Source organism: Mastomys coucha, unplaced genomic scaffold (genome assembly GCF_008632895.1).
Source record: "Mastomys coucha isolate ucsf_1 unplaced genomic scaffold, UCSF_Mcou_1 pScaffold20, whole genome shotgun sequence".
Lineage (NCBI taxonomy): Eukaryota > Metazoa > Chordata > Mammalia > Rodentia > Muridae > Mastomys > Mastomys coucha.
In genome coordinates, this window is record NW_022196903.1 from 130866930 (window position 1) to 130891801 (window position 24872).

Genomic DNA, 24872 nt, shown 5'->3' on the forward strand with positions numbered 1-24872 from the left:
GCCAAAATATAGACACGAAAATAGAATGTGAGAGAACTTCAGTCAGTGAGAATTACGGGAAGGAAGAGAGTGATAGGTGGGGGGGCCACCTTGCGCTAGGCCTTTATGTGATAAATGAAATAAAGTGGCATTGTTGAAGCTTCTCCTTCACCCAGTAGGTGGGGAGTCCATACAGCAGGAGACAGCTTGATTTGGCCCCCATTGATCCCGAGTCATGTCTAAGAAGAGATTTCTACAGGCAGTGGGGTGTACATCTCAATCTTAGATGGGGTCATTCTAAGAAAATATTATATAATAAATGAAATTTAGGATGTCCATCCTCTGTATTATTAGTCCACTGACCATTATATTGTGACAACTGGCAAGGATATAAATATCTCCTGTACCTGGGCTCTCACCCATATGCCCATGCATAAGACAAATCAAAATGTGGGCCTTCTGGTACCCTGTTTGTTTGAAGGAAAAAGGAAGGAAAATGAGGTTCTCAGTCACACACACAACGATTTTATTCTTTTCCTTTGGTGTTGTTTACAGTGTCTCCCACAAAAGAAGAGCTCCCATTGGCAGAGAAGACAATGGGATTTATCGAATCAGAAGAACCCAGTGGCAAGAATAAACTTCTGAACAGAAGGCCAAGGAGCCTTTAGCGGTAGCTTGCCTTTAGGACTCAAATCTTGGCCTTTAGGACTCAAACTGGAAAAAGAGAGGAGGCCATTAAGTGAGATGGAGAACTTCAGAAGTCTGGCCTCACTCAGGGGGAACAGTCTGAGGGAACACGCTGGGCTTTAGTCTCATTTGCAGGGGACACTCTGAGAGATGGGGTAAAATAAAACATATCAGTGATGAAGTGTGTGTGTGTGCATGTGTGTGTGTGTGTGTGTGTGTGTGTGTGTGTGTGTGTGATAGAGAAAGGACCCGGATAGGAACGGGGAGGACGGACGGAGATCGTGATGTTCTTCTGGTGGGGAAGGTGGCAGGAGGGATGGACAGACGCATCAGTCTGTCCAATCCTTCTTAATGGCCAGGTTCCATTCCCAGGTGAGGTGGTCCTGCTTGTCATCATCAGTGAAGAAGGACTTGTTGTGGTAAGTGCCTCTGGCCAACATGCCCTTGGGAGCCTCTTCCACTGGAGTGAGGAACTCGTACTCCTCAGGCCGAGGCCCGTAGCTGCCAACCATGAATGTAGCTTTATCCACTGGAAAGAAAGAAAGGTTCATTACTGTGAGAGTCTGGTGTCAGAAAAGCATAATAAAAATGGGAGAGCCTGGAGCCCAGCTCACATGGGTGGAAGCTGAAGCAACAGTGCCCAAGCCTGGCTGAACATCAGTTTTACCTGAGACATTTCTTTCATTCTTTCTTTCTTTCTCTCTCTCTCTCTCTCTCTCTCTCTCTCTCTCTCTCTCTCTCTCTCTCTCTCTTTCTTTCTTTCTTTCTCTCTTTCTTCCTTCCTTTCTTTCTTTCTTTCTTTCTTTCTTTCTTCCTTTCTTTCTTTTGTTCTCATTCATTCTTTCTTTTTCTTCCTTCCTTCTTTCCTTTCTTTTTTTCCTTTCTTTTTCTTTCTTCCTTTCTTCCTTCCTTCCTTCCTTTCTCTCTTTCTCTCTCTTTCTGTCTTTTTTTTTTAGCTAAACCAGGTGTGCACAACTCCATTTGTAACATCAGGGAAGCTAAGGTACGAACGAGTTTAAGACTAGGCCGGGCTACACACACAGGAGACCTTGTCCCTCCAGACAGATACATTAAAGGGTTCTTAAAACCCCAAATTCCTCTGAATAAACGTGATTTACTTTGCCACTCCCCATGTTTGGGGGCGGAGGTTCAGTAAAAGTATCAGAGTTGATCCTGATTATTAAGCCAGAATATTAGGTGACTTAAGCTGGTGGACCTGAAGTCTCTTTACAGAGATGTAGCAGATTGCACCATTAAAAACCGACAGACAACAGTCTGGTAGGCAAACAAGTTGAGACCTACGTTCTGGCCCTAGTCTCGAGGCTGTTCAAACTCGGCAGCACATTGGGCATTCTTTCTTTCTCTACATAACAGACTCCAAGGGCCTCTTGTCTACAGTCATTCTACAAACATCGTGGTTGGAGAGGGTTACTATAACATCTGGGGATCAGGATACCGAGAATTTAGGAATTTGTATGTTAGATGAGAGGGGAGATTTGATCAAAAGTTTAAAAATGGAGAATTGGTCCAAGCAGTCAACCACCCGTACTTACGAGGGAGGGGACCGCTGGGGTGTGAATTCAGAACAGCTGGGGTTTTAAGGCAGTGCATAGCCAGGAGGTAGGTTCAGCTGCCCCTTTTAACCTTTGCACAGTTTAAAGGAACAGCTGCACACATACCAGGGGCTGCTCACCACTACCACCGTGAGTCAGCACTGCCTCTGGGCTGGGAGGAAGCAGGAAATTGAGCCGGGTTTTCACCAGAGCAGACACTAGACACTGATCTACTCTGGAATTTGATAGACTGGTTCCTATGTCCTGCAGTCACATGGAATAATAACTTTCCTTGGCTCTTGTGTTGCTTTGGGAGCTGAGCTCTGTTATATTGCTCCTGAATGTGGCACAGAGAGTAAGAAGGTCCGGGAAGGAATGTGGAAGTGTTTGGGTTATCTTTCTGCCCAAGGTATGTCCAAAGTGACAGCAGAAAGAATATGTAGTTGGTTACATACTTCAAATTACATGGCTTTTTCTCAGCCCCAGAGAGAAATGCTCCTCATTTCTTTGTTAAGAGACAGGAACACTGCCCCTGCTTCTCCTCCATACTGCACCCCTGATGCTCAGCCCAACACATCGCCTCTCTGCTTCTCCCGCCCCCATGGAACTCCTGATGCTCACCCCTAGGACACACTCCCAGGACACGTCACCTTTCTTGTTTTTCTGATGTGGTTTTTTACATTGTAAACCGCCTTCACTTTTGAATATTTGGTGTACGTGTGTGCATACATGCACGTGTGCGCATACATGCACGTGTGCCGGCCAGAAATTGACCTCAGGTGTTCTTCCCAGGCAATAGCCACCTCGGGGTTTGTTTGTCTGTTTGTTTTACTTTTTGAGACAGACTCTTTTCACTGGCCTGGAACTCACCTGTTAGCCTGTGTTCGCAATCCCGTGATGCTCTGGGATCCTCCTGTCTCTGCATTTCCAGGGTGGAATGCATGACGCCATGCTGGCTGGCTTCTGCCAGTTCTAGGGCCTCAAAGTCGGGTATTCGTGCAAGCACTCTACCGACGGGGCTATTTCTTCCTCCACTCCTTCACTTTTGATGACTATTTTTATGACTCTGGTTTCAATTCATCTTGATTGATTTCTCCATAGGAGTAACAAATTTAAATCCAGATTCCGAATGTTGAAGGCTAGTAGCTTACCTTGTCTGAACTTGGCATTCTGAATGATGGTCTCAGTGTCTTGGTCTGATGTGCCTGTCTTTCTTTCCCTAGAGTGGATATGCCATCTACGTACACCTATACCTATAGCTACACCTACACCTACAGCTACACCTACACTTACACCTATACCTACACCTATATCTATATCTACACCTATACCTATACATACACCTACACCTATTCCTATACCTACACCTATATCTATACCTACACCTATACCTACACCTATACCTACACCTATATCTATACCTACACCTATACCTACACCTATACCTACACCTATATCTATACCTGCACCTACACCTACACCCACACCCACATCCACACCCACACCCACACCTACACCTACACCTACACCAACTCTTGTAAGTTTCTAAGCAAAGAGAAGCAGCTCTGGACGACGTCTTACCTTTCATGCCAGTCCGGTATGTGTGCTGAACATACTTCAGGCCAGACACAATGTCTTTATTCACCTGTAGGTGAGAAGCCCACAAGCAATTCAGATTAGAGGCTCTGGTTTTTCTGTTTTGTTTGTTTGTTTGTTTGTTTGAATACTTCCTACCCATCCCATCTAGCTAAACCGAAACTGGAGACACCCAGTCCCAAGACCCAAAGCTGCTAATGCAGATTTCGTCCTTGACTGCTGTGATATTTCTCCATCTAATTGCCTTTGGGGAGGGTGTTAATGAGAACAGTGTCTCAGTATTCTTCACCATATTTCTCCTTCTTTGGTGGCTTGGACAATAATCTCTAGCCCTGTCTCCTTAATGCTGCTAGCGAAAACAAGGCCCGTCTCAGAAAGGTTATAAAAATACCAATGGAAAATTTTCTGTCAGTCTGCGAACACCATATCCTCAGAAACGATCCACCTAGCCTATGAAAAACAAACACGAGGGAATGAAGTGGTAATGGAAATTCAGGCCTAGCAGAGCCTGCGTAACTGAGACTGGAGCCTAGAGGGAAGGTTCTGGGTCACCAAAACACCCTTCCCTATTAATAATGGATGGAGGCCACTGGTACCCAGCGCCCCCTTCCAGGCTTTCTCACCATGGACATTATCTGTGCTAGTGCTACTTTCCCTAGATGCTCAGGGAAAAGCCACCAGGAATGGAATTGCAGACAGCCTAGCATTTTGTTTTCCATGACTCATTCATTATACCTGGGCCTGAAGTGGGCTGTCTGTTAATTTTTCACTGTGGTCATGTCTATACAAACAAGTTAAGGAGGGCACTGACTCATTAGCTGCAGGGCCCAGGGAACGGCCAACCGCCGAAGAATGAAAGCATCTTCGACAATTTCCTCCATGAATAATTATGGCTCTCTGTACACATAGCGGGTATAATAGCTAAAACCAAACCACCAGAGCTGTCCTTCATTCTCCCGATGGTGAAATCGCCCAAGAGGGAACACTGTTACTTTGCGTGGGTAATAAAGCAAACAAAAGCAGCTGGAATGAAAACAGCTGAAGCCCCCCACTTCCTAATCACCCCCATTCTTACATCTAGCCCAAGGGAACGGTAGAAACGAATGCTTCTTTATACAAGCCTTCAGCCTGACCCTTGGGCCCAGTGAGATTGCGTAGCAGGGAAAACTATTCAGCGATAGCAAGAATTTTAAAAAGAGGCATCTGCTGTGTGACTGGCGCTCCACAGAGGAACCACTTAATAGAAACCCATTTAGGGCAGAAAAAAGATGAATATTTAAAGAGCATCCTCTTCGGTCCATGTCCCCTCACTACTGGGTCTCCCCACCCCGATTCCTAAAGCAAGAAGCTTTGACGACAGGAATGAACCTGAAGGCTATGGAAGTCAGAGATGCTTCATGCTCTTAAGAGGCAGCGTACAGGGCGTGGGGACCCAGAGAATCACCCTCATTTGGGGTTCTAGGGTATTGTCAATTTTAGGAGAACCCTGAGAGAAACAGAGTGCTGGAGGATTGTAGGTAACTGCTATTATAAACACAGTGTCCTTGAACATTTGTCAAGAAACGTCAGTAAAGATTTAAATAGCTCTTTAATCACTCTTTACTATGACCGGGGTTCCATCTAATTTTAACTCTTAGAGACTGATTCCATTTACTTGGGTCCAGGCAGAGTGGTCTTAACCTTGTGGAGCCCGAGGCAAACTTCAGAAGTGGATTTGACTCAGGGGCTTCTTTGCACCTTGCTGTGCCGCCCAGGCATCTCTAGAGTCACCTATATGATGATCTCCGCTCATCTTCTTATTCAGTCAGAAGTTGCTGGTCGGATTTCATTTGTAAACACAAGTTTTCTAAACTGGCGGCACAGTGGTGTGAGTGATTGAGTCCTACACTCATGTGAAGTCATTCTGTGACTGAGTCCTACACTCGTGTGAAGTTGTTCTGTGCATTGTAGATGTGAGGTTCTCCCCCAAACTCTAGCTGCTCTAGTAATAAACAACATGTCAGGAAGCAAAGCCATCCATGGCTCAAGTGACGGCTGTGTCGGTGGCAACAACTATTCCCAGGATGAAGAGACTTCAGGCATTTTAGTATGTGGTAGAGGGTGGCTGACGAGACACCTTGAATCATATCCTGCCCAGGAGAAAGATGGACCCGGTGTGCACCAGAGAGAGCACATGGGGTCTTCCCTGGTGGAGCCCTGGAGAACACGACTGAGTGGAAAGACTGAGTGGAAATGATGGACAGCCAATGCAAACAAACCTTGAGATGCAAAACAGTGCGTCTCTCACTTATTTGGTTTCAAAGTCAAGGTTGTTTTCCCTGGATCCTTAATGACTCATATATGTCTATTCATAAGTGGTGAGCTTATGTCTTGTTTAGTTTTGCTGTTCTCTGAGTCCCCTGCTCCACAAATGCCACCAAGACCTCTGCTCCACAAACACCACTGAAATCCCTAGCCACTTGGTTAAAGACCACGGTTCCTGCATCTGACTGATCACTGAGCAGTTAGGTTTTCCTGTTTCGTTTTCCTATTTGTTGAATCATCGGTTTGTCCATTTCTTGTCATATACCCATGAAGACCTGCCATTTACAAAGTCGTGTGAACAGTGGAAGAAGGGGCTCACAATTTTAGCCTGCCTCTGGGTGCTTGGGTTGCATAAGAAGGAATCACCATGATAGCCAGCAGCCTGTGTGCTCATAGTTGTAAGCAGCAGGAGTTCAGAGCAAGGGTGACGGTCAATGGAGAGGCTAAGGCGTCCCCGCTAGGTGAAGATGGGAAAGAAGGGTGGAGCTCCACAGGAAGAGCTCAAGAGTGCAGACAGGTTATTCCAGAACCAAGCTGGGAAAAGGGAGACAGCAGTCACCACGGAAACAACGGTGACAACAGAATACCAGCACAATGCCAGAAATGAGTTAGAGGAAAGCTAAGAGTGCATGCGGGAGTTACTTACTTTGAAGTTAATTTTGACCCTGTATTCAATACCTTCCTTTAGTACAAATACATCCTTTTTGAGGGCCTGGAGATCACCTGTAGAAGAGGAGTTACAAAGTTACTATCCCCAGGAACTGCCACATATGAGAGCTAAGGTTCAGCAACTTCTGTTGGCCTCATCTAGGTTACATGATTCCTAAAGATCCTATTCAGAAAGAGTGTGAGATTAGTGTATATGCATGCACGCACACGCTCACACACACACACACACACACACACACACACACACACACACACACACACACATACCGGCTGGAATCTTATACCTTGGTTATTAAAAAACAAAACAAAACAAGACTTAGTAACATTGTAAAAGGTTTTTCTACAAGTTTGATGTCAATGCCAAACTTATACTTTTTTCCCATAATTAGTTATGAAGATAAATCTTTTTTTCCCCATAACCTTTAATCAGTACTCAGGAAGATAACTATATTTTATTGTTTTCAATAACAAAAAAGTGTTAATCAACTAGCCAGCCTAGAGGAAAGTGAGTTAAATATACTGTCTATCGCAAACTTCATGCATATACATAGCTAGATGGAGCCATGAGGGTCTCTTTCAAAGAAACATAAAAATATGGATATAAGAGCGTCAGCCTTTGGCTTTCAAAGAATTGATAGGCCTCAAAAAAATTTCCCTCTATCAATTCATACAATTGATATTAACAATTGATAATATATGGTATTTTCTAGCTTTAAGAATTTATATAATTTTTATAAATGTTTACAATTTTAAATTTGTATAATTATTTAAATAAGTGCTCACTTTGGTCTTACTGGACTTGCATTTACATTTTTTTTAAAGGAAGATCATTCCAATTGTGACAGTTTTAGGGTTCATAACCCTGAGATCCGCCATAAATTCTTAGGCCCTGCTTAGGGAAGCTATGCCGCTTGCCTTAGTCTCTTCTCCGTATATTCTTGCACAGCTCAGTGGTGTATGGGTGCATATCCATGTGCATGTGTGCACACATGTACATAGTGTGTATGTGCATGCATACGTGTGTTCTTCGGTTAAGTGTTTGACTTCATATGATTTCAGCTCAGCACCTTTTTTAGGACAGAGAGCCAGATCCAGGTTTTCTCTTCTGAGAAAGGCGTACAAAGACAAGGCTCTCCTGCCTGCTCCTCCTACTCCTGCAAACGGACAGTTGTAGCTGGCCACGTGACACAGTCCAGTGCAGGAAGAGGCCTGAGTCTGGGTGAGAGAGCGAGTTTCTGCCTGGGGTGATGCTGCAGCGTGGGCCCATGCACGTGTGATTGCCGGGTGGGGCCATGCATGTGTGCATGCCGGGTGTTTGCTCTACTGATTTCAGTTGAACAGGAAGCCTGTCTTCTCAGGCCCTGATTTCCTCCCCTTGACAGAAATGCCCATATAAGGTAAAGGGCACATGCCCTGTAAGAGGAAGCTCTGCTGCTGAACTTTCTGCCCTTGGCCCATGCTTTCCTCCTGCTTCTGTAAAGCGCTGACTTTGGTGACAGATTTCCACTTCCAGATCTACCTTGGACGCCCCTGATTTGGATTCATGACGCTTTTCCCAACCCCCAACAGGCGATTACTTTCCCATGAAGTCCGCCTTCCCAGTTTCTGCTTATCTCCTCAAGATCTGCCTAACGAAAACCGTTGGCTGTTAGTCACAAAAGGTGAAACAAACACCAACTATTATTTTTGGTTTTTGTGACGAGCAGGGGCGTGTCTGTCATTACTCCGGGGAGTTGGGGTTTCCTCCCCTTCCGCTAAGGCTATAGCTGGGATAAGATTCGTGCTTTTGCTGGTATTCAAACCCTATAAATAATGCAAGCCTAGACATGCACAGCATCTGTCTCAACATTTCCGCCTGTATCGTCTCCTACAAGAACAGCAGTTTGTTTCTTCTGTCACCATGTGGAAACAGAGATCTGGAGTAAGTACCGCACAAGTGAACGCATCCAGTGAGTAACTGAGAGATCTGGAGTAAGTACCGCACTAGTGAACGCATCCAGTGAGTAAGTGAGAGATCTGGAGTAAGTACCGCACAAGTGAACGCATCCAGTGAGTAACTGAGCGATCTGGAGTAAGTACTGCACAAGTGAACGCATCCAGTGAGTAAGTGAGAGATCTGGAGTAAGTACTGCACAAGTGAACGCATCCAGTGAGTAAGTGAGAGATCTGGAGTAAGTACCGCACAAGTGAACGCATCCAGTGAGTAAGTGAGAGATCAGGAGTAAGTACCACACAAGTGAATTAATGCATCCAGTGAGTAACTGAGAGATCTGGAGTAAGTACTGCACAAGTGAACGCATCCAGTGAGTAAGTGAGAGATCTGGAGTAAGTACTGCACAAGTGAACGCATCCAGTGAGTAACTGAGAGATCTGGAGTAAGTACTGCACAAGTGAATGAATGCATCCAGTGAGTAACTGAAGGCTGAAGAGACCGCTCGATCAGTAAAAATGCTCGTCATGCAAGCAGGAGGATTTTCTGAACCCACATTTAAAATATTCTGAAATAAATGAATAAATACACACACACACACACACACACACACACACACACACACTCCCACCCCCAATAAATAAAGCTGTGTATGCTAGCTCTGGAGCGGGGGGGGGGACAGCTGGATTCCTGGAGCTCACCAGCCAGGCAGATGAACCCAAGTGAGAGACCCTGAGGTGCACTTTCCTGAGATGCCAGTTCTTTATGGACAATGGTTCCCCTGGGCTTGTGGTCCTGATGCTTTAAGAAAACAGGCTGAACACGCTCTGGGGAGCAAGCCCAGCCAGTAAACATATGCCAAAGGTTAACTTGCATGCACACACATACTCTTCACATGAACACGAATACAGAATCAGAATAGTGCACAAATACACACATACCCACAAAAGGTGTATAACTCTCCATTGTTCCACTACTTTAAGTCAGGAGCTGGGTTTTTCATTAAATATGGCAAGCAGTAGACACTGGGAATACAATGGTTTGTGGACTGGTCCCAGAGCATGCATCTCCAAGGGCTACCTGACTAGTTTTCTCCAGTGGGAATTGTGGACAAAGATCAAGTTTTCCCTGTGCCATCTTAGACCCATGTGGACAATAGAGATGTGTTCACGTACCAGTAAGGTCCATGGTGATGGGTCCTGGTGCACTGTCACAAACGAGGCTAAGCCGGGTAACAGTCACATTGGGAACTGTTGGGTCTGTAGAGTTCAAAAGAAACCATAAGTGCATGGAAGGGCATTATATGGAGAAGAGTTCGTAAGTGCATGCATGGGAACGTGCATGTGTGTGTGTGTGTGTGTGTGTGTGTGTGTGTATGCATGTATATGTAGGTGTGTGCAAGTACGTGCATGGGAACAGTGCATGAGTGTGTGCATGTGTGTGTCTGTGTGCATGTGTGTGTCTGTGTGCATGTGTGTGTGTGTATGTGTATATACAAATGTGTGCATGAGTGCATGTGTGTGTGTATGTGCATGTGTGTGTCTCATGTTGTGGATGATGGAAGAGAATATAAAGGGAAAATTAAATTTCTATGTAGCAATAGAAACAGAATGGCAAAATCACTATACTTGGTATTGATCCCTATAGAAATGGCAGAATTGTGATTTTTCTAATTCAGGCATTTATGGACTGTGTTGGTTACCTTTAGGTCAAGTTGGCATAGGCTAGAGTCACTTTGGAAGAGTGATCCTTACTTGAGAAAGTGCTCTCTCTCTCTCTTTTTTTCTTTTTCTTTTTTTCCTTTTTTTTTTTTTTCAAGACGGGGTTTCTCTGTGTAGCCCTGGCTGTCCTGGAACTCACTCTGTAGACCATGCTGGCCTCGAACTCAGAAATCCACCTGCCTCTGCCTCCCAAGTGCTGGGATTAAAGGCGTGTGCCACTGCTCTCACCAGACTAGCCTGTGGGCAAGCCGGCAGGGCATTTTCTTGATTGATGATTGTTGTGGGAGGGCCTAGCCCAGATGGACAGTGTTGCCCCTGGGTTATTGGTCCTGGGTGCTATAAGAAAGAAGGCTGAACGCGCTATGGGGAGCAAGCCAGTAAGCAGCACCCTCCATGGCCCTCAGCTTCAGTTTCTGTCTCCAGGTTCTTCTCTGGAGCTCCCGGTCTGTCTTCCCTCAGTGATGCACCGTGATTGTGGAAACGTAAGACAAACAAACACTTTTCTCTCCAACTTGCTGACTGAGACACAGACCCATCTTAATTATAAGTCTCAAATACTGAGACATTGCATTTGAATGTACTGAGACATTCAGGCCTGTCACCATCTGGCAGTGGTGTGTGTGTGTGTGTGTGTGTGTATGTGCGTGTGCATGTGTGTGTTAGTCAGAGACAGAGAGAGCAAAAGAAGAGACAGAGAAACTGAGACAGAGGAATAGTTAAGAAACATCCAAGAAAGAGAGAAAGAAAAAAGTAGGGAGTGGTGGAGACCGGAATCGAGTGTAGTTGTGGTCTGAAATTCTATGTGCTCCATGTGGGTAATTTTTGTCTGCTTCACCTCTGACTCTCACACACTCTCCAAAGAAAGCATCATTATACAGCCCATGACCTTAGGCTGCATGTACAGGTGGTGCCTCACCCACCTAACCAGGAAGCCCTTTGCTCCTGACTGTGGTGACAGCAATGCATGTCTCTGTTGAGGCCTTGCCCTGACCACCACCTCCCCCCTCCCCCGCCACACACACACACACACACCTGCTACCACGGGAACATCTCCCAACAGTGTTTTCTTGTACTTGGTTAGACTCTCGTCGTCCTTGTCCATCTCCTGCAGCTCCTTCAGGGACTTCTGAGGGGGTGGCTTGTAATTGAGCTTGCTGTCCAGGTCATCGTCCCCATCCTCCAGCTGTGGCTGTGTATCCTTCTCTGTCATCTTGATTGTTCTACATTTCAGAGAGAGAGAATGATGGTCCATTAGCCACTAGGGTTGCTATTGGTAACACCTTATTGGAGACCTGTATTCCTCGGTGATTTTCAAGTTGTTCCTCAACACGTGTCATGAACTATATACCACTTCCGGTCATTTCTCTGATTTGTCTTCATTTTTGTTTATAGAATAAAGCTATAAGAAGAAACAACTTTCTTGTGAGCAACACACTACAGTGAAGAAACGTCGCACGAACGATTCCAGCGACTGGCCGCTCTAGCTTTGCTCCCGTGCTACTCTCCGTATGCACAGTCTGAGTTTTGCTGACTTATGGACACAGGTATATTATCTGTGGTCCAATGGCTGGTTTCTTCTCATTGACCTATTGTTTCCTTGACCTACTTATTAGACCTTAAAGGAGAGCCCTGGGGAAAGCGGACCTCTAATGCCTGCCTGATATGTATGAATGGCCCCACTCCACGCTGTTAATCACAGCTTGAGAGCAGATACTGGGTGGCTTCTTGGTCCTTCTAAAGTGCCCACCCCCACCCGTAACACCTACACAGCTCTGCAGTTTAGGATTTTCATTGGTGACTGATTCCCTCCACTCTGTGTCTTGTGTTCCCTTGACATGCCACCAAATAGCAAAGGACTCAAATTGCTGTAGGCAAGACGGTAAGTACAAATGTGTTATTAGTGGCTTTTGGCCAGCTTGCCGTTTTCTTTTGTATTTCCCTGTATTTCTAGTGATCTCATGCTTTCTATACACTGCAGGTTAATTATGAGTGTGGCCCAATACAAAATCATCAGCTTAAAAGATTATGAGATTTTTCTTGGAATTTTTTTTTAACTTGGTGGCATGACATTTATATGTGACAACATTGTGGTGCCATGTCAAAAGGTTCCCACAAAACCCATAAAATTTCACCTGGGAAGATCGTGATACATTCCTCCTCTAATCAGTGTCTGCATTTACTTGACTTGTGTAAACAAAATTGAGAAGGAAATGGAGTGATATTATCTTTGTGTGTGTGTGTGTGAGTATTGGTGAGCATCTGTCGATACTGCTTTTCCAAGTCCAAACAAGGTTAAGAGGTAAAATAGTCCACCTTCTCATTGAGTCACTGGGAAAATTGAGACCCGGGGGTTAAGAGACTGGTTATTCATGACACAGCTGTGAATGTCCTAGTGTGTGGCTGAAGGCAATGGGAGATGCTGCCTGGGTACTGCCCGGGCAAGGATGTCAAATCCTCCATTTCTCATAAGTCACACACTTTATGTGACATTCTCTATCACATCATCTTATCCACAGAGAGCCTGGACGTCTGTGACTTCTCTGGGGAGGAGGAAATGGATGGACCAATTTGATTGCAGTTTTGTGTATCAATGTTGCTAATGCAACAAGAAGGAAAATAATTTAGAAATGAAGACTAACAAAAGCAAACTTATGGAATGAAAGAAAGAGAAATGGTGAAGTGTGGAGAGGGAATGAAGGAAAGGTTGTGATGGAGAAAAGGAAAAAGAAAAACAAGGGTCTTCATGTGTCTTCCAGCAAAACATCAGGCCAAACACCAAAGCCCTGAGTAGCTCTGAAAACCACATTGCAACATCCAGGTCCACTTCCTATGCAGAGAGGAAGCAGATAGGCCGGTTCCTACAGCAACCCTTGTCTCACTTAAACCACTGGCATCACTCCAAGACAAGACTCCAGAGGTCTGCAGCTGAGACTCCAGAGGTCTGCAGCTGAGACTCTAGAGGTCTGCAGCTGAGACTCTAGAGGTCTGCAGCCAAGACTCCAGAGATCATCAGGGAAAGCATGAGGACTAGCCCAGCTCATTCTAAACAGCATGCAGAGAAAGAAGAGAATGAACCAGAAGTAAAGATAAAAAAGGATGTAGCAATCTGAAGACAGCCTTTAAGAGGCTGATGCAGAGCGAGCAAGTTAGATAAGATGAATCAGATGAGGCACATTCTCATCTGGTGGCCATGACAGCCTAATGGACAACCAGAGTGGAGAATCCAAAACCAACCCGACAGAGCACGAGGCTATTTGCATGGACAAGTGCAGCTCAGTTCACAGGAAAGAACCTTCTGGAACACAATTCTAACAGTTCCCCGCTGAACTCTTGACTTCTGGATGGTGTCGCTATACCCAGTCATTAGTTCAAGATCTCATTGCCTTGCAAAAGCTGTAGATTCTAATTCTTGAAAAGAGCACAGGAAAGAGGGAAGAAAAGAGGAAGGGGAGAAAGAAAGAGTGAGGAAAAGGGGAAGGAGGAAGAGAAAGAGGGAGGAAAAGGGGAAGGGGAGAGAGAAAGAGTGAGGAAAAGAGGAAGGGAGAAAGAGGGAGGAAAAGGGGAAGGGGAGAGAGAAAGAGTGAGAAAAAGAGGAAGAGAGAAAGAGGGAGGAAAAGGGGAAGGGGAGAGAGAAAGAGTGAGGAAAAGAGGAAGGGAGGAAGAGGGAGGAAAAGGGAAAGGGGGAGAATGAGGGAGGAAAAGAGAAAGGGAGAGAGAATGAGGGAGGAAAAGAGGAAGGGGAAAGAAAGAGGGAGGAGAAGCTGACATAGAACTTACAAACTTGTAACTGTGTGGGCGATGCCAAATCAATTCTTCCATCTGGGTTTTGATCTTATTATTAAATCCAATTATTTACGGTTCAAATTCATTATTTAAATTTTCATAATTAATTTCAAACTTATAAGTACTTCATAAAACCGAGACAACTTTTAAAAGACATTGAAGAGTAGAAGACAATGATGTATGATGTCCGGAACTGGGGCAGGAAAAGCAGGAATTCCCGAGCCACATTACAGTAATTTGACAATAAGTGTAGTATAAGAAGAAGAAATGAGACCAGATGGTCCAAAGTCACTCGCTGTGGAAAGGTGGTTATTACGGCAATAAACACAAGATAACTGAAGAGGTGAGTCTCCATCGAGGCTGCAGCAAAGTTAAAGCTTGTTGGAGAGCTCCTACAGTTCACAAACCCTTCCCTTCAGAGCACACCAACATTTAGGTTGCTGCTCAGAGCCAGAGAGGAAATAGAAGTTGGTAATTTCTATAAGGTCCAGCTGGTCTGCTTGTTGATTGTTCACCTCTGGGAGATGGCAGGACTCTTTAAAAAAATCTGCTAAGCAAAGGCCGGAGAGATGATTCAGTGACTAAGAGCACCAGCTGCTCTCCCAAAGGACCGGAGAGATGGATCCAGTGGCTAAGAGCACCAGCTGCTCTCCCAAAAGACTTAGCTTTGATTCCCAGCACGCATGCGGTAGCTCATAACCATCTGTAACTCTAGTTCAGGAGATCCATCCCCCTCTTCTTGCTTATGGTACACATACAAGCACATGTGCAAAACAGCCAGACACATAAAAGTAAATATAAAAAAAAATCTTTAAAATTATAACAATCACCCTGGGCTTTAGTCCAAAGAGGAAAAGAATAAGAGGAAAAGAATAAGGTTATGTTTTTTTATTCTTTTACTCCATAGATTCATAGAACCTGAAGCCCTTCATAATCTTAACAATGTCTAAGGTTAGACATGACCTTGAACCTGTAACTTCCTGGTGAACGTAGTCAGGTTGACTGCTACTCGGAAGCTCTCTTCCTCCTGAGGCACTGCTGGATCGTTGAGATTGAACCCAAAAATAAAGACCGTAATCATCCACCCAAAATGTTGGATATACAGAACCAGAGGATATCAGGTACTGTCTGTGTCTCATGAGTGTAGCCACATGGCTAGTGGTTAGATCTATTCGGTTTGGGGTTGATTATCTCCTCACTGAACAGCACCCCCTCACACATGGAGGTTAGTTCTGGCTCTCCGGCAGTGACCTCCTGGGGACATGTTTCAGCCATGAGGACCCTCCTGTCTTTATCTTGAGAGATGGTCTTTAGATGCGTCACTGTCTCCAGCCTCTCTCTGTAACTCACTGCCTGTAGTTGAGTGACCTCTGAGTCACTGTTCAGTTACTTCACCTCATCAGTGTATCTGAGAGAAGAGTATAAGTGCTTAATTATTTAAATTTCACATTATTTTCTGAAAGGTGCTACATATTACATGGCTGTCAATTCCTCTAGGCTCTGCCCAACAACAGCTTGTGGTCCCCACTTGCCAGGTTCGAGCCAGGAGCCAGGTGTATGAGAATACCGCTCTTACCATCTTACCATTCATTCTCTCTCTCTCTCTCTCTCTCTCTCTCTCTCTCTCTCTCTCTCTCTCTCCCTCCACCCCCCCAACTCCTATTCTCTCTCTTCCCTACTTGTTCCCAGCTGGCATCTTCCTCTCTTCCTCTCTCTCTTCTCTCTCTTTCTGTCCTTCTCTCCCCCTCTGTCTCTACCCCTTTTCTAGGTCTCCTTCCCTTCCCCCCAATAAACTTCCTTTTGTGCTAGGCCTGTCTTATGGTGGTGACTCCTCAGGGGAGCACCTTGGCTGGACCTGTGGAGGTGCTCCCTCTGGCCTTATTATATGGCAATTTTATAAAACTCACACAACGTGGTGACCCACTTTTTTCTCCCTAAGATGCAAATCACTTTTCTTTTACCTAACCCTTTTGCATCCCGAAAACTATCCTAAGACAGGTACTGAACTGTTCGGAGTCAAAACTTAGCAATCACCCACTTGGTGCATCCCAGGCATTATTGCGCGGAGTCACCAGACACTGAGTGGGAGACAATGTGAGCTACATGTTACAGAAACAGAAAAAGATAGGAGGAGATAGTAAATACGACTTAACCTCCGGGCAGTGTACACATGTCTGGCTGTTAATAAAGCTTCATATGAGTTGATGGCCATAAAAAAAAAATGAGATCCTACGTTTGTAGGAAATAAATCCCATCCCAGTTGAATTTAGCAAAGTGACCTTCATGTTTGATAAAGCATGAGCTTTGAGGAAGGTGGACCGGGGGCTCAAAGCCTGGCTCCAAAACCAACTTCTCATAGAACCTAAGCAAGCCGTTAACATCCACCAGAGAGGTGGGACAAATGAGCCATCCTCAGGGCATCAGAAGCTGATGGAAGCTGTGGGCCAGGAGAGGTGTAAGAAATAGTCATTCCTTTCCTTTCTTCCTTCCTGGCCCCGCCCTTATGTGTTCTGTGGGAAGTAAGTCCCGAGGAGGAAGTGCCTCCCCTGGGGATAAACTGATCTTGTGCAGCCCTTCCTCCTCCATATTTGGAGTGAAGACAGGACCTAAAGTTTAGGAACTTGTGAGGATTATTTATAAATGAAATCCAATGTAAAAATGGGGCAGTAACTACTGCATTTCTTTTGAAACGCCTCACATTAACAATTCTATTTTTGATTTTATTTCTTGATCCCTTGCCTGACAGAAGGTTCCCTCTGAATGAGAAGATGAGTCAGTGGGCTCTGAGAGCAGTTAGTGGACAAACTGCCTCTGGATCTGGGGGAAAATGCAGGAAGATCTAACTACACTCAAAGGCTGGGTCGGCTGGGGTCTTACCCCGCACCTCTGAGTCACTAAGGGAAAGACATAGAGGTGTGTGTGTGTGTGTGTGTGTGTGTGGTGGGGGTGGGAAGAGCAGGAGCAGGGGATTTCCCATAGTAGGGCCCAGAGCCTAAGCTGGCTTCTCACTGAAAACTGTGCATGTCACAGAAAGCTCTGCAGCCTTTGCTGCTGCCTGGTTTCAGGAGACCCCGATTATCAGCAAGGACATCCACAAGGCCTCTTCTGCTGCTTCTGGAGGGACCCCTTCAGTGTTTCTAGTCACTTGAAGGATTTGGCCCTTTCTGGAGCATCACAAGGCCACTTTCTACCAAGACAGCTGCATGGGCATCCAAAACTCGATGAGAAGATCCAAGCTAGTGATTGAGAGGAACCCATCTTGTATGATGCAATGAAAAGGACATAGTTCTAGAAAGATCTCTCTCTCTCTCCCTCTCCCGCCTCTCTCATTTTAAAAATACCCCCACCATCACCTTTTTTAAAAGATGGGGTCTCACTCTGTATCCCTGGCTGGCTGTAACTCACAGAGATGCCCTGCCTCTCAAACGCTGGGACTAAAGCCGGGCCCTTCCATGGTGAGCCCGAGGCTCACCTTTCCCTCCCTGGGAGAAACAGCCTGTGACTTCCTGCTTGTGCATTCCAAGCATGCTCTTCCAACTCTGGTTTTTGGTGCAGAAAGAGATAAGAGTAGGAATCATTATGCTCCCTCCACCACCCCCACTGCGTGACACTTTTCTTTCACCAGTACCACTTGAATTAATCTTCAAAGACAGCTGCACTCTGGAAGCCATGACAAGGCGAAAAATCTAGACACAGTTGCCAAGATTCCTAAATTAGTGGGAGACGTCAAAGGCAACTTCATGGACACTTGAACTTAGATGATCAGACCCCCGAGGAAGGCCCCGTGGAGTTTTAGCCAGCTTGGGTTGAAGAAACCAGAGTATTATCAATAAAGGACAACCTCGTAAGATCTTACTGTATGGAGGAGGGTACCGGTGACCTTTCAGGAGCAAGCAAGACCTGGGGCCTGCAAGACTCTACCTGGGACCCAACCCACCATCCACCAATGCAGTCTGCATCAGGGCAGCAGAGCTGCTGCACAAAGGCACTCCATGTGTGGGGTTAGAGAGATCTTCTTCCACAGACAATGTCTAAGGCTATCAACCCTTTTACTGTACCAGTATATGAACTGTTGAACACTTCCTTAATATTCTTCTCCATTCCCTCAGTATGTAAATCTTGAGTTTCTCAATACCCAGCTTAGCACACAGAGGGCTCTGAGCCAACACTGGCTGTCTTCTCTCTGCTTAATTTTCACCCCACGGGGCTTCTTCTCCCTTCCTGTTAGCTCAAGTTTGTCAGGTATCATATTCCTGTAAATCCCCCTCAGAATAACTCTGCTGCTCTGAGCTTCCAGTGGCAACCAAACTGTGTGGCTGCTCAAAGCACCTCTCCCTGGGACAGACCCAAAATGGTGAAGGACCAAATTCAACAGGCTAGAAGATGCACATGAGGTTTAGGCCGGCCTGCCATGGCTGTTCCTCACTGGTGGAGTGTGGGCCATGTGGAAGGAGAGTTCATCATGTTCTATCAGTAACCCGAAGAACTCACAAAAGAATAAGATCTTTTTTTTTTTTTGTCACTAAACTTGCTCTGTATTTGAAACGGGCAGGGATATACTCTTAGAAATGCCACAGAGAGACATGGCACCTGCTGGTGACAAATTCCCAGCCAGCAGGTCACCATTGATCTCTTCTTGAGTTCTCATGCGGGGATCAGTATACCAAGCCAGACTTCAGAAGGCTCTTAGCGTCTTTGTGAAGGATTGGGGGGGGGGGTCTTCCTGTAATGGTTGTCTGACTCTCTCCACCCCCAGTGAGACACTGCTCAGGGTTCCTCAGACCTATGCTACAAGGTATCCCAGATGGGGCGTTTAGCACTTGCTCCCTGGAAAGCCTGAGAAAGAGAGGAGCGCATACCAAGTCACGTCCAAAGCCCTTCTAGCAAGGCCAAAGTTCAGACCACGACAGCTGGAAGGCCCACTGACCACATTTATAGCTGGGCCCGAGTCTGCGCCAGTTCCCCTTGACGTGGAGGGCTGCTTTGTTTTTTGGCAGTCACAGTGAATATCTTCCTGCCCATCCTACTGCTGGAATTTAAGTCCCCTGTTTTTGCTAATGGCTTAGCATTTGACAGCTCTGAAGCATATTTTCTCTCTTTTCAAACAGTCTCTTTAAAGTGTGCTTAAAAACAGGAAACCACACATCTCCACCCCGGCACGAGCCGCCATCCACCGGTATCAGCTCAGGGGTAGGTTTTTCCTTTTCCTGAGTTTAGCCAAATTCCTGCGCCTGCCTAGCAATGAATCCACTCCGTGCCGCCCCACACCCTGCCCCCATTCCAGGTATCCCCAGAGCCTTTCTCTAGAACATTCTGGTAGCAGGGTACTCTCTCCTACCTCCTTCAGCTTGTCTCCCCTTCTCAGGGCTGGCTTCCCCTTTTCTGCTACAGCAATCTCTTTAGCACTTTCTTATCATGAAGTTCGGTTTAAAGAACCGCCCTTCTTAAAAACAGCAGCAGCTCTCCCCGGCAAGGACAGTAGGGGTGGTTCTGAGATTTCCTGCATGACTCTGCGCCCACCTGTAGCCTCCCCCACCTCGGGCATTCAACTTACATTCCAGGCTTCGGGTCGGCCCTGTGTCTCTGGAGGTTACCTCTGTCTCTTAACTCTGACTTCTGAGTACTGGCAGTTAGAACAGGAAGGAAGTTAGTGAGAGAGAGAGGAAAAAAAAAATGTTTTAAACCTACTTGACGAGGAAACCCTGGGCTGTCTCGATTCCTGCTCTGCCTATCTTCCGATCAGCCGTCTGAGCTGCATTCTTGACAATTAATGACACATGTGGAGCAAGCCAGCCCATGTGACATAGATGCATGAGTGTGCATGCTGGGGGAGGGTCCTGGTAGCCGTGTGTGCTTTGAACGTGAGTGTCTAAAAGCCATAAGCTTGGCGACATGGGGCCCCTAAACAGAAGTAATACATTCGTATAGGCTTTATTGTGTACTACAAACTTCTGTTCCTATAAGGCCCCTGTCAGCCTTCTTTTATTTATTATTTATTTATTTCTGATAAGACAACTTGCTGGCAGGAAATGAGTGACTGTTGTGAATTATGAATGTTAAATGTATATACTGGGTGCTAAATTTAAATAATTTGTCTTCAGACGGGGTTCTTTTTCTTTTTTGGGGGGGGAAGCTTTATTTATTGGTTCTAATTTGAAGATGTTGCTGTGTATTGCACCACAAGCCTTCAAATGAAATAAACGAGTAAAACAAAAGCAAGAAAAACGCTGTTGGTTATATCTAGGAATGCAGATTGTAAAAGAAAATTCAGCTTCATTAATTCCTCCTCTAACGCAGAAATCTGTGACAATCACATGGACGCTAAAATTGACTTTGCAGCTATTTGAGGAATGGTTTGTGAATAAATTTAAATGAGAACAAGCTGTCAACGCCATGTGCGATCCCGCTGAAGACACGGTTGTGGTGTACACATTTCACTTACTCTAACATGGTCCTATGGCTGTGGTCAGCAATGCATGCTCATTTATACTGACATTTCAATAACCAGTATTTGCATCAGTACACTTAGCAAGTGCTACCTCAACAAGGGTACTTGGGGAAAATGGCATTTCTTCTCTTCTTCCAATACTCTTCAGTCCTTTTGAAAGTTGCTGTCAGCTACTCCTGTTGGGTCTGGTGCTGCGATGGGTTCAAATCCTCAGTACTGGTCACCAGATGTGGTTGCTCCCAACTGGCAGATCCTTGGTAGACCAAGTGAGTCCCCAATTTAAAACTATTGGTTAGATAAAAGTGGTTACAGTCAAGTACTGGGAAGAATAGAGGGAAGTGGGTTTTCAGTTACCGGGCTAAGGGCCACAGGTAGGGACCACAAGGAAAGAGAGAGGAGGAGAGGAAGGAGAGAGAAGAAGGAAGGAAGAGAAAGGAGAGAAAGAAAACAGGTTTCCACTAGCTATCCCAGACCAGGAGCATGTGGCCCAGTGCAATGTCCTCTGAGGATAGACTGGTGGAGCATAAATAACCTGGGGGAGACTCAGACATCAACTACTTGGGGAGCACAGCTGGGAAAGTAGACAGTTCAGGGTATAGAAAACTAGCTTAGGGGTAACCTCCCAATAATTGTGCTAAGCTGATTAAATAAATCCACGAGACTTTGCCTTGGTTACTTGGGGGGACTGGCTGGGTTGTATTAATAACTAATAGACTTCAATAAAATCAGTTGACAGACAACATTATGTCCTTAGGGTAAGTCAACTGGAGCAAGAGGCCGGCAGTCATAGGATGCGGGCATACAGACTAACCTAGGGAACATATAAGGAAATGAGGGGGCATTGTGGGCTGTGTGTTGGATGACTTTATGTCCCCTTGACACAAGCTATAGTCAGCTGAGAGGAAGGAACCTCACTTGAGAAAAATACCTCCACTTGATAAGAAGGGCCCAGCCCATTGTGGGCGGGACCACCCCTGGGCTGGTGCTCCTGGGCTCTATAAGAAAGCAGGCTGAGCAAGCCATAAGGATCCAGCCAGTAAGCAGTATCCCTCCATGGCCTCTGCAGCAGCTTCTGCCTGCAGGATTTTCCCCCCGTTTGAATTTCTGCTGTGGCCTCATTCTTTGATGGACTGTGACATGTCAGTCAAATAAGCCCTTTCCCTCCGGCGTAGGTGTTTCTACCTGGTTGTCAACTTGACTACATCTGGAATGAACTACAATCCAGAAATGGAGGGCAGATCCAGATCTTGAGGTGGGAAGACACAGGCTTCTGACCCAGATCTTGACATGGAGATCTTGAGGCCTAGTGGCCGTGTAAAGCTTAGGCCTAGGCAAGGTGGTACAGGCCTTTAATCCCAGAAGACTGAGGTAAGCAGACATCTGAGTTCAAAATCAGCTTGGGACAAAGCAAGCTCCAGATCCAGGAGTGGTGGACACAGCTTTAGTCTGGGCCACAGCTTCTGCTGGGGACCTCCATTAGGACACTGGAAGAAGGAAGAGTCACTCTTCTTCTGCTCGCACTTACTTGCCAGCACATCTGTGGGAACCTACTTCTTGAGGATTCCAGCTTCTACAGAAGACCAGCTGAAACACCTAGCCTCATGGGATTGAGCAACTACTAGATTTTTGGAATTCCCATTCACAGTTGTCCATTGTTGGAGTAGTTGGACTGCAGACTGTAAGTTACTACAAAAAATTCCCTTACTATATAGAGACATTCCATAAGTTCCTCGCCTCTAGAGAATCTCGACTAATGCACTTCCCAGGTTGTTTTGGTCACGGGGTTTCAGCACAGCAATAGCAACCCTTACTAAGACAGGGTGCAAATCTGAAAGCCAGGGCACACGAGCTTGAAGCAGGAGGAGCTCAGATTCGAGGTCAGCCTGGGCTACATGGCTAGATAGTAAAACCCTCTCATCAGTGGCAAACAGACAAATAAATGAATAAGCAAACAGAAAACAGTACATAATTATACTTAACAAGGTTAATAAAACCCCAAACAGAGCTATTGTATAAATTGCAAAATATATGTAGGTAGAAGATAACCCTTTAAATCCAGTGGATAGTTGTGCTATTAAAAAAAAAAAAACCTTCTAATTGGAGTTAAGGTCTGCCCAACAATGCTGGTACTGGAATCCTAGCTAATGGCTCAGTGCTAAGAAGTCATGGTTATTGATGGAGAATCTATACCACTTTACTAAAACAGCATAATCCTTGACAACCATCCATAAACATTTGTCCATAGTACACCCACAAAGAAAGTCCTCACCCCTCATCAAGAAAAACTTCTCTTTGCAACAGATAGAGACCTCTACAGAAAACCACAACCCATCGAAATGCAGAGCTGTGGAGCTCAGTCTCGATGAATACATCTACAAACCACTCCCACATCTAAGGCTCAGAGAACATTGCAGAAGAGGGTGTGGAAAGATTATAAAAGCCAGCAGGGCTGAGAGTTTGATGTGAGATTGTGTCTCCTAGTAACCTCAGAAGTTGCACCCATAAGGCTTCACAAACATGACTCTCTGATCGTGAGCCTAACAAGAACACCATCAATGGATGTGCTAAAGGGGACTAGGAGAGGTCAGCGAGGCCTCAGCCCCACCCACAGAACTGCAAGCAACCAAGGAAAGCTGGGAGTGGGAGAGGAGGACTTCCCCCAGAGAAGAGCACACCAACGGTTTGGGCAGCGTCAAACAGTTCTGATAACACAATGCAAGTAACATATAGACCGAGTTGTCCTTATTCAGGAATATATGTATGTATAACTCCAGCTTTCTGCCCAGATCACATGAGTGAGCCATTCTGGAAGGGAATCTCCTGAACAGATGAATATAGTCCTGGCTGACACCTTGTTACAATCTAAGACCCCAAACAGAAGCCACCCAGCTGTGACCTGAACTGACCCAGAGACATCCCCAGAAGAGACAACATCATTATTTCTGTTTTGTCCATTCAAGTTGGGACTTGTTTGTCACACAGCAGCAGCTAACTAATACACTAGCTTCTGGTTCCTTGAATAAACTCATTCCTACGCTTGTCTGTTGTTTACTCCCGTTTCTCTTGTCTCTTTACCAAACGTTGTTTCCTAGTGTGGAAAATGAGTCTCTCTGCAGGATGTGGGAGTCTCTTCCTAGGTTCTTAGACATAATTCGTTTCCTGTCTTTACTGGATTTCTATTAATATTAGGCCACCCAAGAGGCTCTCAAACCATATATCCAAAGGCTGGAGAGATGGCTCAGCATGTAACATGGCTTGTTGTCAAGCCTGACAGTGTGAGTTCCATCCAGATGGCAGAGGAAGGGAATTGACACACATAGGTTGCACACACACTCATACACACACATACTCACGTGCATACTCACACACACAGGTCGTACACAACAGATTCACACACACATACATACACAGACTGTATGCACGCACATTCACACGCACACACGCGCCATAGCACAACCACACACACATACACACACATTCTCCCCCCAAATTAATGTAGTAAAAAAATTAAAATTGTGCCCTCATATTATTCAGATTTATTTTTATATATAACATGAAATAGCTAAACATTTTTTTTGTATATTTACTCAATTTATTAGCATTTCTTCTCCAGAGTGAGAGCTCTCCTGCAACAATGATTTCCTTCCATCCTTTCTCAGGGGCTAGAATACTGTTCACACTCATCATAGGCTGTCAACAAACATGGCAGAATGGGTGTAAGAGAATAATACACTGAGGAACAGGATCTCTGAAAGTGGAAGTTGTAGGTAGCAGGCTAGGGGATGAGGAAGGGGGCCTGGAGAGGGCAGGATGGCTTCAGAGAAGCAAATGAAGAAGTGAGGCCTAGCAGCCACACCAACGACCCAGACCACCTACATTCAAGCTTTGAGCAAAGATTGATTTGATTGCTTGCTTCTGTGTTTATGTTTCTTAGTCTTCTTGTTAAATCCTTTAGGACTCTTTCAGAACATCGAGTTTGTAAAATAATGATAGGTTTACAGCAAGTTGTAAAGAAGCACCCAGCCTTTTTGGCTGTGTCTGCCATCCACAGTCATGGGGAAGGGAGTTGAGAGAAAGGTAAAGAGAGAGGGGGAGGGAGAGGAAGAGGGAGGAAGGGAGAGAGAGACTGAGGGAGAGGGAGGGAGGGAAGGAGAGGGAGAGGAAGAAGGAGGGAGGAGGAGGGAGAGGAAGAAGGAGGGAGG

The 24872-nt window shown here is 45.5% G+C and overlaps 2 protein-coding genes across 4 annotated transcripts in view; one reads left to right on the forward strand and one right to left on the reverse strand.

Annotated features, from left to right (window-relative positions):
* Positions 1–481: 481 nt before the first annotated feature.
* Arhgdib (Rho GDP dissociation inhibitor beta) lies at positions 482–20039 on the reverse strand. 3 transcript variants are annotated; one of them, XM_031383693.1, is made up of 6 exons: positions 19911–20039; positions 11472–11659; positions 9894–9977; positions 6766–6842; positions 3801–3864; positions 482–1195 (listed from the first exon to the last, which is right to left on the reverse strand). In XM_031383693.1, exons 1-6 carry the CDS (start codon positions 20033–20035, stop codon positions 996–998), a joined length of 738 nt encoding a protein of 245 aa, XP_031239553.1. In that variant the 5' UTR covers positions 20036–20039; the 3' UTR covers positions 482–995. The 3 variants fall into 3 exon arrangements, with proteins under 3 accessions (XP_031239553.1, XP_031239554.1, XP_031239555.1); XM_031383694.1 differs by lacking the exon at positions 19911–20039 and adding an exon at positions 19777–19904; XM_031383695.1 differs by lacking the exon at positions 19911–20039 and adding an exon at positions 19561–19701.
* Positions 19276–24872, forward strand: part of Pde6h (phosphodiesterase 6H) — a 38914-nt gene continuing 33317 nt past the window's right edge. The window contains exon 1 of the mRNA XM_031383696.1: positions 19276–19412. The gene's annotated coding sequence lies outside the window, so the exon portion shown is untranslated. The remainder of the gene's footprint in view (positions 19413–24872) is intronic.

What these genes read in the sequence shown, in the direction of transcription:
- Arhgdib (XM_031383693.1), bottom strand. Translation starts at nt 20,035, where the DNA reads ATGCATCTATGTCACATGGGCTGGCTTGCTCCACATGTGTCATTAATT. An exon ending in AGATGTTCCCGTGGTAGCAG is followed by an intron (nt 9,978 to 11,471) that starts GTGTGTGTGTGT and finishes TGAACTCTACAG; the next exon opens with ACCCAACAGTTCCCAATGTG. An exon ending in ATACCGGACTGGCATGAAAG is followed by an intron (nt 1,196 to 3,800) that starts GTAAGACGTCGT and finishes CTTTCTTTCCAG; the next exon opens with TGGATAAAGCTACATTCATG.